The sequence below is a fragment of the Panthera pardus genome, unplaced genomic scaffold (assembly GCF_024362965.1).
Source record: "Panthera pardus isolate Hobbes unplaced genomic scaffold, ASM2436296v1 HiC_scaffold_4, whole genome shotgun sequence".
NCBI lineage: Eukaryota > Metazoa > Chordata > Mammalia > Carnivora > Felidae > Panthera > Panthera pardus.
The window spans coordinates 20,145,908-20,158,878 of record NW_026526969.1 but is presented as its reverse complement, the minus strand read 5'-3'; the positions used below and the strand labels follow the sequence as shown (position 1 = coordinate 20,158,878).

The 12,971-nt window shown below is 49.5% G+C and overlaps 1 protein-coding gene across 7 annotated transcripts in view; it reads left to right on the top strand.

Moving 5' to 3' along the window:
- The first annotated feature begins 2,096 nt into the window (after positions 1 to 2,096).
- SRL (sarcalumenin) overlaps positions 2,097 to 12,971 on the top strand; it is a 46,528-nt gene continuing 35,653 nt past the window's right edge. For 2 of the 7 annotated variants that reach the window (XM_053893791.1, XM_053893790.1), the window contains exon 1: positions 11,861 to 12,126. In XM_053893791.1, the coding sequence (XP_053749766.1) occupies positions 12,066 to 12,126 (61 nt within the window). In that variant the 5' untranslated portion in view covers positions 11,861 to 12,065. Of the gene's footprint in view, positions 2,207 to 10,697; positions 10,894 to 11,128; positions 11,520 to 11,860; positions 12,127 to 12,971 lie in introns of those variants that run through there. The other 5 variants (XM_019468426.2, XM_019468425.2, XM_019468427.2 and 2 more) reach the window with 4 other exon arrangements.

The following is a 12,971-nucleotide window of genomic DNA, read 5'->3' as shown; positions in this document are numbered from 1 at the left end:
TGGAGTGTGGTGTTGTAATGAGATATCAGGGCCCCCAGACTCCCTGGAATGATTCCTGGGATTGTCCAAAGATGGGAGATGGTGTTGGGAGTGGGAGGGGTGGCTCCTGGCTCCTTGGTGGGGGGCAAGGAGAGAAGGAACCACCAAGCCACAGCTTCCTAGCTCTTAGAGAAAGGACACAGGATGTTCAGGGGTCCTGGTAGTCCCTGGGCTTTGCCACTTCCTCATCTTGCGTAACCTCCCTGAACCTCAGTCTCCCCACCTATAGAAAGGAAGTCAGTTCCTCCTTGGGCGAGCTAGTTGATCTTTGGGCATCAGGTTCTTCATCTGAAGTTGGAAATTACTGGCACAGGGGCATTTCGTCTTATTGGATAGGGAGGTAGACTTTTAACTCTTTTTTTTTTTTTTTTTTTAATCTTGTGAGAGAGAGATCAAGAGCAGGGAAAGGACAGAAAGAGGGGGAGAGAGAGAGAGAATCCCAAGCAGGCTTTTCACCATCTTTGCAGAGCCTGACACGGCGCTTGACCTCACAAACCATGACTTGAGCCGAAGCTAAGAGTTGGACACTTAACCTGCTGAGCCGCCTAGGCGCCCTGGACCTGTAACTCTCTTAATCCTCTGTGGCCAGAGCCAGCTTTACAAAGTGTCCCCCTTGGCTTGCTTTTCCTCATGCGCATATTGTGACAGGTATGTGGGCACTGAGGCCAGAGCAGAATAGCCAGTTCACATCTCGTCCCCACAGTGAATGCTTCTAGACATTGAATAGAAGGTAGGCAGGAGGCTGAATTTTTTTTTTTTTATAAATTGTAATTTTTTGTTGTTGAAATTCACATAACTTAAAATTAAGTATTTTAAAGTGAACAATTCAGAGGCATTTAGTATATTCACATTGTTGTACAACCGCCACCTCTGTTCACTTCCAAAACATTTCTGTCACTCCGTAATGAACTCCTTATCCCCCCTAATGGGTCTCTCCCCATTCCTCCCTCCTCCCAGCCCTTGGCAAACACCAATCATCTGTTTTCTGTTTTTAGTGTTAAAAAAAAATTTTTTTTAACATTTATTTTTGAGAGAGACAGAGCGTGAGCAGGAGGGGAAAGGGCAGAGAGAGAGAGGGAGACTCGGAATCCGAAGCAGGCTCCAGGCTCTGAGCTGTCAGCACAGAGCCTAGGGGCTCCAACCCACAAAGTGTGAGATCATGACCTGGGCCAAGTCAGATGCTTAACCAACCGATCCACCCAGGCGCCCCTCTGTTTCAAGTGTCTTAAAAAATGAAGGTGTAATTTCCATTTGGTGAAATTCACTTTTTAGTTTTTGGTTGTGTGAGTTTTGATAAATACATACAGTTGTGGAACCATCACCCCAATCAAGGTATTAGTTTCCTCCTCACTGTTCCCCATTGTCCCTTTGTGTAGTCCAGACCCCAGCAACCACATTGATCTGTTCCTATGGTTTTGCCTTTTCTAAAATGTCATATGATTGGGATCATACAATGTTTAGCCTTTTGAATCCAGCTTCCTTCAGTTAGCATTCTAACTGTAATTTTCTTTTTGGGGGTCTATCTAGTTTAATTCACAAAGTTACATTAAAATGCTTGTCTGAAGGGAGGGGCTTAGCTAGGATCTGGGTGGGGACGGCCCTTTTCCAAGGCCAGTCGAGCTACCCTTTTCTCTGCCAGGTGCAAAGCGCGCTGGACGGGTTCAGTTCCTGCTCCTAAGAGGATCAATAGAGGGCGCCGTGGGCCCAGAACGCGAGGCCCAGCGAGGGCGGAGGCTCCGCCTCTTTCCGGTACCCGCGGGTCTGCTCAACTCCTATAGGCCAGAGGAGGAACTTGGGGGCGGGGCCGGAAAGTCCCCTCGTCTGACCCGCTGTGGCGCGCCCCTAGACTCCAGGCGAGCTCCCCAGCAGGCGGCGGAAGTCAGGGGCGCGGACGCGGCCCCGCCCCTTCCCGGACTAGTCCCCCGCCCCCACCCCGGCGCGCATGCTCTTTGGCGCTTCAGTCGGCCTTGCGCGGGCTCCGGCCTGCCTGTTCCTCTGGTCCCGCCTCTGATCCCGCCCCCGCGCGCTCTCACGCACGCCTCGTACGCAAACGCAGCAAACGTGCGGCTTCCGCGTGTTCCCCGCTCGGAGGCGCTCGCCCACTTAATCCTGCGCCCGCCTGAGCCGAGGACGCGCCCTGCGGAAGAGGCCGCAGTGAAAAGAACAGGTGACGTTTATTTTAAGCCACAGTATCCCCAACATTGTGATTTCAGGTGATGAATGTAAGAAGCTACGCACAAAATACCTCATTCTTTTCTTCCTGCCATGTTTGGAAACCTTGTATGCATCGTGCCCTGACCCCATCTACGTAGGGATGGCCACGGGCCCAAGGCTAGCAGCCACGCGTGGGGCAGCTACAGGGTCCAGGGCCAGCAGCCACGCGTAGGGAAACGACAGGGTCAAGGGTCAGCAGTCACGCGTGGGGCAGCGACAGGGTCCAGGGTCAGCAACTACATGTAGGGTGGCTCCGGTCCAGAGTAAGCAGCCACGTGTGGTTTAGAAACAGGGTCCAGGGTCAGCAGCCACGTGCTGTGTGGCTCCGGTCCAGGTGGCCACCCACCTGCGGGCCAGGCCTGGTGGTCTGCAAGGGCATGGTGTCCTGCAGGCTTTGTGCATACTGGCCTGGGAGGAGGGATAAGCGAATACGTGGCAATGGTTTGGTGTAGGACTTCCAAGTCCTGCTAAGAAGCTTGGATTTTATTTCTTGTGAGGGGTTGGGCATCTAGGAAGGACATGATCAAGGCCATGTTCAACAGAACTCTTTTTTTTTTTTTAAGTTTATTTATTTATTTATTTTTGAGAAGAGCACAAGCAGGAGAGGGGTAGAGTGAGGGAATAAAACAGAATCCGAAGTAGGTCCCAGGCTCTGAGCTGTCAGTAGACAGCCCTGATGCAGGGCTCGAACCCACAAACGGTGAGATCATACCTGAGCCGAAGTGGGTTGCTTAACCCACTGAGCCACCCAGGCGCCCCAACAGAACCTCTTTAATGAAATATTGCATGACACATACTCAGAAGTGTAGCTTATGTGTTTAGCTCCGTGAATTTTCACAAACTCAATATATATCCATGTACCCAGCACCCCACCCAAGCTCTCAAGTGGTTTATTTTTTCTAAACTTTCAAAACAATTGTGGAAATAATTAGAGGTACAGGAGGTGGTACTGTGTACCCTTCCCATCTTGGATTCCTTAAGTACAACACCAAAACCAGGTAATTGTGATTGGTGCAGTGCCCTAGGCTTAACTCGGATTTTACCGGTTTTACGTGCTTTCGTTTATGTACGTGTGTATGTAGTTACGCATCATTTTGCACCAGCCATGTATGAGTTGCTCTGCATCCTTACCAGCAATCGATATTGTCAGAACATTAAGACATATGGGGCATCTGGGTGGCTCAGTTGGTTAAGCATCCGACTCTTGATTTAGACTCAGGTCATGATCTCATGGTTCACGAGTTCAGTCCCTAGGTTGGGCTCTGTGCTGACAGCTTGGCGCTGTCTTGGGATTCTCTCTCTCCCTCTTGCTCTGCCTCCCCTGTATGCAAGCCTGTGCACTGGTTCTCAAAATAAACAAACCTAAAAAACATAATGACACATATTCAGCCATTCTGGTAGGTGTAGAATGAAACCTCCACTGTTGTAATTTCTATCACTATGGACTAGTTTTGCCTATTTAATTTAATTTATTTATTAAAAAAGTTTTTTTACTGTTTATTTTTGAGAGAGAGAGAGAGAGAGACAGAGCATGAATGAGGGAGGGGCAGAGAGAGAGGGAGACACAGAATCCGAAGCAGGCTCCAGGCTCTGAGCTGTCAGCACAGAGCCCGATGCGGGGCTCGAACCCACAAGACTGCGAGATCACGACATGAGCCGAGGTCGGATGCTCTGAGCCACCCAGGTGCCCCTAATTTTTTTTCATGTTTATTTATTTATTTTGCGAGGGAGAACGGGGGAGGGGCAGAGAGCCCTGGGGAGAGAGGATCCCAAGCAGGCTCTGTGCTGAAAGCCCAACACAGGGCTCCATCTCATCCAGGAGATCATGACCTGAGCCTTAATCAAGAGTCGGATGCTTAACCGACTGAGGCACCCAGGTGCCCCTAGTTTTGCCTATTTTAGATCTTCATGAAAATCATATAGTACTTAATGCTCTTCTTGTCTGGCTTTTTCTGCTCAACACAGTGTCTCTAAGGTTCGTTTATGTTTTTGTGTGTATCAGCAGTTTATTAATTTTTATGGCCAACTGTATTCCCTGGTGTGAATATACCACAGTTGATTTAGCCATTTGCCAAGCAGCAGACTTACAGGTTGTTTCCAGCCTACAGCTGTCATGAATATGTTTTAGAATATACTGTCCTCCAAAATAGAGTGTGCCAATTTCCCCTTCTCCTCTCTGAGTGGGAGCTGGGAAAGTGGCAGTGGAGGAGAAAATACATCCTGAGCACGTACCATTGACCCTCTGTGGTGGTGGCTTCTTTGGGAAGGGACTAGGCATTCTTGGTTCCTGGTGGCCTCCCCTGGCCTATTTTAAGCGTTTCTGTTGGGAAAAACCTCATGGAAACGCTTGTCTGCTCTGATGTACTCAAGGATCAGTGCATTTTACGGCATCCTTCTTAAGAAAACCCTCGGAAGAAATTCCTGTGGAGGCTCAGTAGCAGAAATAATTTCATTTCTCCTGAGCCATTGGTTTGTTCTTATTTTAAGGACACCGTGAATTGGCAACTGATCAAGTTACACACATGCGAGGTCCTTACATATCAAGTGCCGTTTGCTTTTGTATCAGCCTTACGAATCGCTCCATTTTGCGTGCTGGCCTCTGTGTAGTTTTCAGTCCTTGCTTTCCTGTTATACTTTATGAATACCTGGGAGCCACGTTTATGCTTTTCTGTCTCAGGTGGGGTGTAATGAATCAGTCACTTAACGCCATGACTCGGGGGCATCTTTGGCAGAGGAGCAGTTGCCCTGGCTCTGGGTGGTGTTGGAAGGGTTGTCTAGCAGAAGTGGGAGCCTTCCTGTGACCTCAGCCTCCTTGGCTGTTGATGAACTGGCCTCATACTGGCTTCAGACAAGCACGTAAAGCACCAGCAAACCCTCCAGCTGCCTCTGAAGCTGGCTGCCGTGTCATCCTTTGCCCCAGATTTTGTTGGCTCTGGCTCCACCTTGTCCCACCCGAGCCCTTCCCAATGTCCCTTCTTACCCCGCTGCCTGTGTGCTTTCTTGGATGCTGCTGACCTTGTCGTGTCTGTCGTTTTCATTCTCTCTTGAGTTTTGCTCTCTCTCCCCTTGCCCTACAAGTCCTTGGCTGGGAGTAGAGTTAGTATCACCCCTGCCTTGGTCCCCTCTCTTCTCTGGCCCTGCCATATTCCAAGTTTCTTGTGTTGATGGACAGGAGCGCGTGCTGACCAGGAGGAGGGGGTAGGACCGGGGGCTGCGGCTCCTAAATGCAGCAGCTGTAGAAAGGAATGTGCTCCCCAAACCCACTCTCCCCCTGCCACACCCTGGGTGCTGTAAAGGAGCGGGGAGTGACAGCTGCAGAGCTTCCTGAATTAGGGGGCCTAAGTCACAGGGTCCCCCGCGGGGCCGCCTGTTTTAGCGGATAGCCTCAGGATCAGATTAAGGAGGAGGCAGGAAAGTGACTGGAAGAAGGCTGCAGGTGCTGCACACGTCTCCGAGATCAGCTCTCTCATTGCATCTCACCCTGTGGCAGATAAAGAGGATGTTCCGAAAATCCCAAGAGAGAATTGATGAAAATCTCCTGTTCTCCTATTGAGAGAAGAATGTATTGGTAGGGCTGGGCAGGCACTGAAGGTCAATGGGGGGCTGCTGGTTTGAGATCAGGGGAGAGGCATTCTCCATTCTCCAGGGAATCCTCGTGGTGCCTGTCCCTGGCCTTCAGCAGGAAGGTGGGGTGGCAGGTGTGGAGGTGACCTGGAGCACTCTGGCTGGTTCTGGGCCTCACATCGTATTCAAAAGAGCGGAGCTAGCACTCTCTGGTAGTGAGTTCCCTGTACCTGGAGGTGTTCAGTCGGAGGCTGGATAGAGTTTTTTGTGGAGGGGATTCCTGTAATGGATGGGAATTTGGGTCCTTCTAAGGATAAATGGGAAAATATGGTGAAGGTTGCTTTCTGCGCTGTGTTAGCACTGAGTATGGAGCAGATCCAGATGCAGAGGCCTGCCTGGTAGGGTCCGACCCCGTTTTCTCAGTCCCTCAAGGAACTGTTGAGGTACGGATCGACCTAGGAAAAAAATCAGTTGCCAAAGAGGGACCAAACTGCAGGGACTATGTGAGGCTGAGGACCCTTAGGCAGAGGCTCTGGCAGCTTCTATCCAAAGAACGAGCTGGGGAGAGGGCCAGGCCTTGCTCTGGGCAGACAGCGGCAGCCCCGGAGGGTGGGTGATGTGGGGTGAAGCCGGTGTGGAGCTCTTACAGGGCAAAGTGAGGTCTCGTTAAGAATTATGACCTGGTATGGGAACGCAAGCTGGTGCAGCTACTTTGGAAAACAGTGTGGAGGTTCCTCAAAAACCTAAAAATAGAACTACCCTATGACCTAGCAATTGCACTACTAGGCATTTATCCATGAGATACGGGTGTGCTGTTTCGAAGGGACACATGCACCCCCATGTTTATAGCAGCACTATCAACAATAGCCAAAGTATGGAAAGAGCCCAAATGTCCATCGATGGATGAATGGATAAAAAAGATATGGTATATTTATACAATGGAGTATTACTCGGCAATCAAAAAGAGTGGTATCTTGCCATTTCCAACTACGTGGACGGAACTGGAGGGTATTATGCTAAGTGAAATTAGAGAAAGACAAAAATCATATGACTTCACTCCTATGAGGACTTTAAGAGACAAAACAGATGAACATAAGGGAAGGGAAACAAAAATAATATCAAAACCGGGAGGGGGACAAAACAGAAGAGACTCATAAATATGGAGAACAAACAGAGGGTTACTGGAGGGGCTGTGGGAGGGGGGATGGGCTAAATGGGTAAGGGGCATCAAGGAATCTTCTCCTGAAATCACTGTTGCACTATATGCTAACTAATTTGGATATAAATTTTTAAAAATAAAAAATAAAATAATAAAAAAAAAGAATTATGACCTGGTAGGGGCACCTCGGTGGCTTAGTGGTTTAAGGGTCCACGGTCCGACTTTGGCTCAGGTCATGATCTCGCGGTTTGTGTTTCGTGGTTCGAGCTCTGCATTGAGCTCTGTGTTGATAGCTCAAAGTCTGGATCCAGCTTCGGATTCTGAGACTCTGTGTCTCCCCCTCTCTGCCCCTCCTCCACTTGCGCTCTGTCTCTGTCTGTCTCTCAAAAATAAACAAACATTAAAAAAGTTAAAAAAAAAAAAAAAAAGAATTATGACCTGGGAGTTGCTCTTCAATTGAGTCTACCCTCCTTTTTAATCTCTCACTTTCCAAACAGGGTGGCTTTTACTTTGATGTTTAAAAATTGTGGTTAAAATTTACCATTTTAATCCTTTTTGATTTTTAATTCAGTGGTATGAAGCACATTCACAGTGTGATGCAACCATCACCACTGTTCTTCTCCAGAATGTTTTCATTATTCCAAATAGAAACTCTGTATCCATTAAACACTAACCCCCCCCCCCCCCCCCCCCCCCGTGCTCCCTTCCCTCCACCCCTGGCACCCACCATCTACTTTGACTTTTTTTTTCTTTAGTCTTTTTGACTTTTCTAGATGCCTCATATAAGTGCATTCATGCAATATCTATCTCTTATGAACTGACTTGTGTCCCCCCAAAATTCATGTTGAATTCCTAACTCCTAGTATCTCAGAATGTGACTGTACTTGGACACAGGGTCTTTACAGAGGTGATTATGGTAAAATGAGGTCACACGGGTGCGCCCTGATCCAAGGTGATTGGTGTCCATACAAGAAGAGGAGATTAGGACACAGATGACACAGACCAAGAGATGACCATAGGAGGAGGACACAGTGAGGAGACGCAGTGGCTCCACAGAGCCAAGGAGAGAGGCCTCAGAAGAAATCACACCTGCCGGCACCTTGATCTTGGACTTCCAGCCTCCAGAACTACGAGAAATAAATTTCTGCTGTTTAAGCTGCCCGGTCTGCAGCGTTTTGTTATGATGGCCTCAGCAAACAAATACATTGCCCTTTTGTGACTGGCTTATTTCATTTAGCATTAGCATTTCGGACGCTCATCCGTGTTGTCGCATGTATTAGAATTTCATTTTTTTTGTAAATTTTTTTTAACCTTTATTTTTGAGACAGACAGAGACAGAGCATGAATGGGGGAGGGGCAGAGAGAGAGGGAGACACAGAATCGGAAGCAGGCTCCAGGCTCCGAGCCATCAGCCCAGAGCCCGACGCGGGGCTCGAACTCACGGACCGCGAGATCGTGACCTGAGCTGAAGTCGTGCCGCTTAACCGACTGAGCCACCCAGGCACCCCTAGAATTTCATTTTTTATGGCTGAAAAATATCCCACTGTAGGGATAGACCACATTTGGTTCATGTGTTCATCTGCTGATGGACGCTTGGGTTGTTTATTGTGCTGCTGTGAACATGTCTCTGCAAGGATCTGTTGGAGTCCAAATGGGGTGTCCTTAAATCACATGCAGTGAGCCCTTTATACAGTGCGCGGCTCACATTTTCCCTTCCAGCCTGGTCTGGAGTCTGGCCCTTCAGCCTGTGTCTCCCTGTTCTCCCCCACAACCCTCCACCGCCTTTCACCAACACACCAATTCCTCTCTTCCCCTGACGGCATTCACTTGGATCGATGGGAGAAGTTGTGGCTTTGTGAGTCAGGCACGTCTGGGTTCACATTCAGACCACTCCGCTCTTAGGAGGTGATGTTGAACAAGTTACTGCAGCAGTCTGAGCCTCAGCCTTCTGATTGTGGCATGGTGGTGGCACGCCCACTTCTCGTGACAGGTGAAGTGCCTGGCCCAGAGCAGGGGCATCATTGACTTTGACTTCCTTTTCTCTCTCAGGTCCCAGTACTGCCCCTTCCCTTCACGGTTGATGGAAGGCTCAGTGCTGGTGTGTTAGTCAGGGTTCTCCCAAGAAACAGAGCCAGTAGGATGTATGTGTATAGAGAGAGGTAGAGGGGACTGGAAGGTCGGAAATCCACAGGGATACCTGGTGGCTGGAAATTCTCGCAAGAGTGAATGTTGCAGTCTTGGATCAGAAAGCAGTCAGAGGCAGCATTCCTTACTGTTCCAGGGTGGGGAGCTGAGTCTTTTCTCTTAAGGCCTTCCACTGATTGGATGAGGCCCATCACATTATGGAGGGTGATCTGCCTGACTCAGAGACTACAGATTTTAATATTAAGTACATTTAAAAAATACCTGCACAGCAACATTCAGACTGATACTTTCCAACTAGGCACCATAACCTAGCCTAGTTAATGCATAAAATTGACCATTGCAGTTGGTACCTTGTCAGTTTTCTTTAGATTCGCCTAAAGATTCAGTGCAATCCCTATTAAAATCCAAGAAGGCCTCTAAATAGCAATTTGCAGGCTGATTGCAAAATTCACACAGACGTGTAAAGGAACTACAATAGCTAAAGCAACTTTTAAAAGATCTAAGTTGAGGGAGTCACACTACCGCATTTCATGACTGATTAGGAACCACAGTGGAAGGACAGACACGTAGATCGGCAGGACAGAATATAGTTCAGAAATGGCTTTAAACATACCGTCAACTGATTTTCAACATGAGGTGCGAAGGCAGTTGAGTGGGGGAAGGGTGGTCTCTTCCAGTGCTGCTGGGACCGCTGGATGTCCACATGTGAAAATCCTAACTTCAGTTTTTACCTGGCAACCTATTGAAGATTACACAAAGTGGATCACAGGTCTAAATGTAAAACCCAAAATTGTTACATTTCTAGGAGAAAACAGGAAAACATCTTGGGGACCTTGGGTTAGGCAAAGAGTTCTTTGAATTTGATGAAAATTAGGAATTTCTGCTTTTTGAAAGATACCTCAGTGCATGAAAAGACAAGATGCCAATGGAGACAATTCTTACAGATTACGTATCTGATGAAGGGCTTGTATTCAGCGTATGTATATAAAAAAAAAACCCATCAAAGCTCAATAGAAGAAAACAACCCGTCAAAAATAGTTGAAAGTTTTGAACAGGCACTGCACCAAAAACACGAAAGAAGTGGATCACAAAAACACACATGGAAATGTGCTTAATATCATCAGTCATGGGCGCCTGGGTGGCTCAGTCGGTTAAGCATCCCACTTCGGTTTAGGTTATGATCTCCCGGCTCGTGAGTTTGAGCCCCGCATCGGGCACTGTGCTGACAGCTCAGAGCCTGGAGCCTGCTTCAAATTCTGTGTCTCCCCCTCTTTCAGTCCCTCCCCAACTCACCCCTGCCTCTCCCTCTCGCTCTCAAAAAATAAACATTAAAAATTTTTTTTTAAAATATCAGTCATTAGGAAAATGCAAATTGAAACCACAATAAGATATCACTTCACGCCTACCAGAATGACTAAAATGTGAAAGACTGACCCTACCCAGGATCAGCAAGGATGTGGAGGAACTGGTGGCAGAAATGTAAAATGGCACAGTCACCTTAGGAAAAAGTTAAATGGACCCCCCACCGTGTGATCCAGCCACTCCCCTTCTGGGTATTTACTGGAGAGAAACGAAAGTGAACGTTGGTAAGTGGAATTGTATACAGATGTTCCCGGCAGCTCGATCGGTAGTAGCACAAACTTGGAGACAACCCGGTGTCTGTCACGAGGAGAGTGGATAGCAGATTGTGGCCAGTCCATACAGTGAAGTACTGTCCGGAATACAAAGGAATGAACTATCGATACACAACTGCAACGTGAGCACATCTCAAAGTAAGCATGCTGAGTGAAAGAAGCCGGATAAAAAGCACATACGATGTGGTTCCATTTACATCCACAAATACAAACTAATGTATAGTGAAGAGAGCAGCTCAGGAGCTGCTGGGGAGGGGGCTGGAGGGGGGAGGCATGAGGAAAACTGGGCAGTGAGGAATCTGGTCACTATTTTGATTGTGGTGATACACAGATGTCAAAATGAATCAGATTTGAATAGCGTTCTGTGCTGCAGGTGGATTAGACCCCAGCGAAGCTGTGTTAAATGTGAAGCCCATAGAAGAATGGCCAGTTGACGTCAGTTCCTCTCCTCCGTGACCGACTGCCATGCTCACAGTGACACCCTCCCTCCAGCCTGACAAGCCAGTGTCTGCATTCCCTCAGCTTCAGAGAACTGGTTCTTAGGGGCTGTCATGTGCCATTAGGAAAACTGCATCAAACATCACATTGCAGACACGACAGAAGGTTCTGGAACCCCCATGTTACTGGAAATGGATCTCTGCTCACTGTCTTACATCATAGCACGGGACATGACTCCTAGCTTCCCCTTTGTCCTTCCGAGGCATCAGCATTCTATGTTTTCCGGAAGCCTGAGAAGGTTAAGCTCCTAGCCATCTACCTCAAAGGTCAGACGTCACAGGTTTCCTTAAGCAGCTATTGTGGCTTCACCCTCCTGACCGACCTGTGGGGGCGGGGGGGGGGGGGGTGTGGGAACGGCTGAAATGTCTGTCAGTGGCTGTCAAATAGAATCTCTCTCGCTTTGCCCTGTGGCTCCTTCATTCAGGAAACTGAGGCAGGTCAAGGTCAGTGACTTGGCCCAGACTTTAGATCAAGTTAGCACAGATGCTGAAAAGGCTCGGGTTCCTAAGCCCTAGACCTAACCCAAGGGATGCCCCACTTTTTCTCTACCACCCCTGCCCTGTGACCCATGTCACGTGACCCCAGGGCCGCTGGGGGGAGAGAATCCGGTCCGGGCTCTGCCTTCCGGGGCCTGACAGCAGGCACAGCAGTGGTGGAGCCAGCCTCTGCATGGCCTGTCAGGGTCTGCGCGGCTTCCCCATCACGTCCACCCAGTTGCCCTAGTGACTGTGTGACCCTTTCTCCCCCACCCGGCGCTGCCACCAGCCCTATAAATAGAGGCGAGGAGCAGCTGGGCTCTCTTGGCAGTCACCATGAGGGCGCTGGTCCTGCTCTGCTGCTTTGTGGCATCGCTCCTGCTCCCAGGACAAACAGGTATGACCCTTACCCCTGTCAGCCGGGCCAGATCACGACCCCCACGTGCCCTGAGGTCTTATGTTTACTGAAGGGGGGAGGGGAGAGAGGCTCAAGCGGTAGATGGTGAGGCCTCAGTGGTTCCTGGGGTTGATGGCAAACATGGACTCCTGGCATCGTCTCCATTCCTTTCTCCCTGGGGCCCAGGAGGAAATGGTACAGAGAACCTGAGAGACGTCGGGGGCTCCATGGGAGGCCAGAGAAAGTGGGAGCAGTGAACCGAGAGGTGCAGGCAGGCATGAGGCCTGAGCCAAGGGCTGGGAGCCAGAGGACGGGTCTGGCCAGTAGATGTTGGGGAAGAGGACCCCAAAAGTCAAGACTAGAGGACCCTTCTAGATGGGCGAAAAGAACCCGGTCTTGGAGCTGGAGGGGCCCCTGGAGGTCTGAGTTGGTTTGACCCTCCCCCCCCGTGGGGATTGGGCAGGGGCTGGGTTTGCATGACTGAACACTGGGCACAGTGCACAGAGTTGGGGGTTGTCTGGGGAACAGCAGGGTAGAAAGGAGGTCGGTTGGGAACAGGTTGGAGATGGAGTTGGGGATCGGAGCCAGAGTTTGGGAGAGGAGCAGGACCCCCTGCAGGGTATCCCTGGCCTGGGCTGGGGGCTCCACTGGAAGGGGGCTGGGGCATGTGTGCACGGTCTCCCTTTGATATCTCAGCACTTTGTGTGGCAGAGGCGGTGGCTCAGGTTACAGCGTGGGGGTTATTTCTAGGCATGGAGGGGACACCAGATCATTTGTCACCTCTCTCTTCCCGAGACTTCTGCGGCTAGGTCTCGCTTGGTGGTGCTTTGGGGGTGATCTGGGGA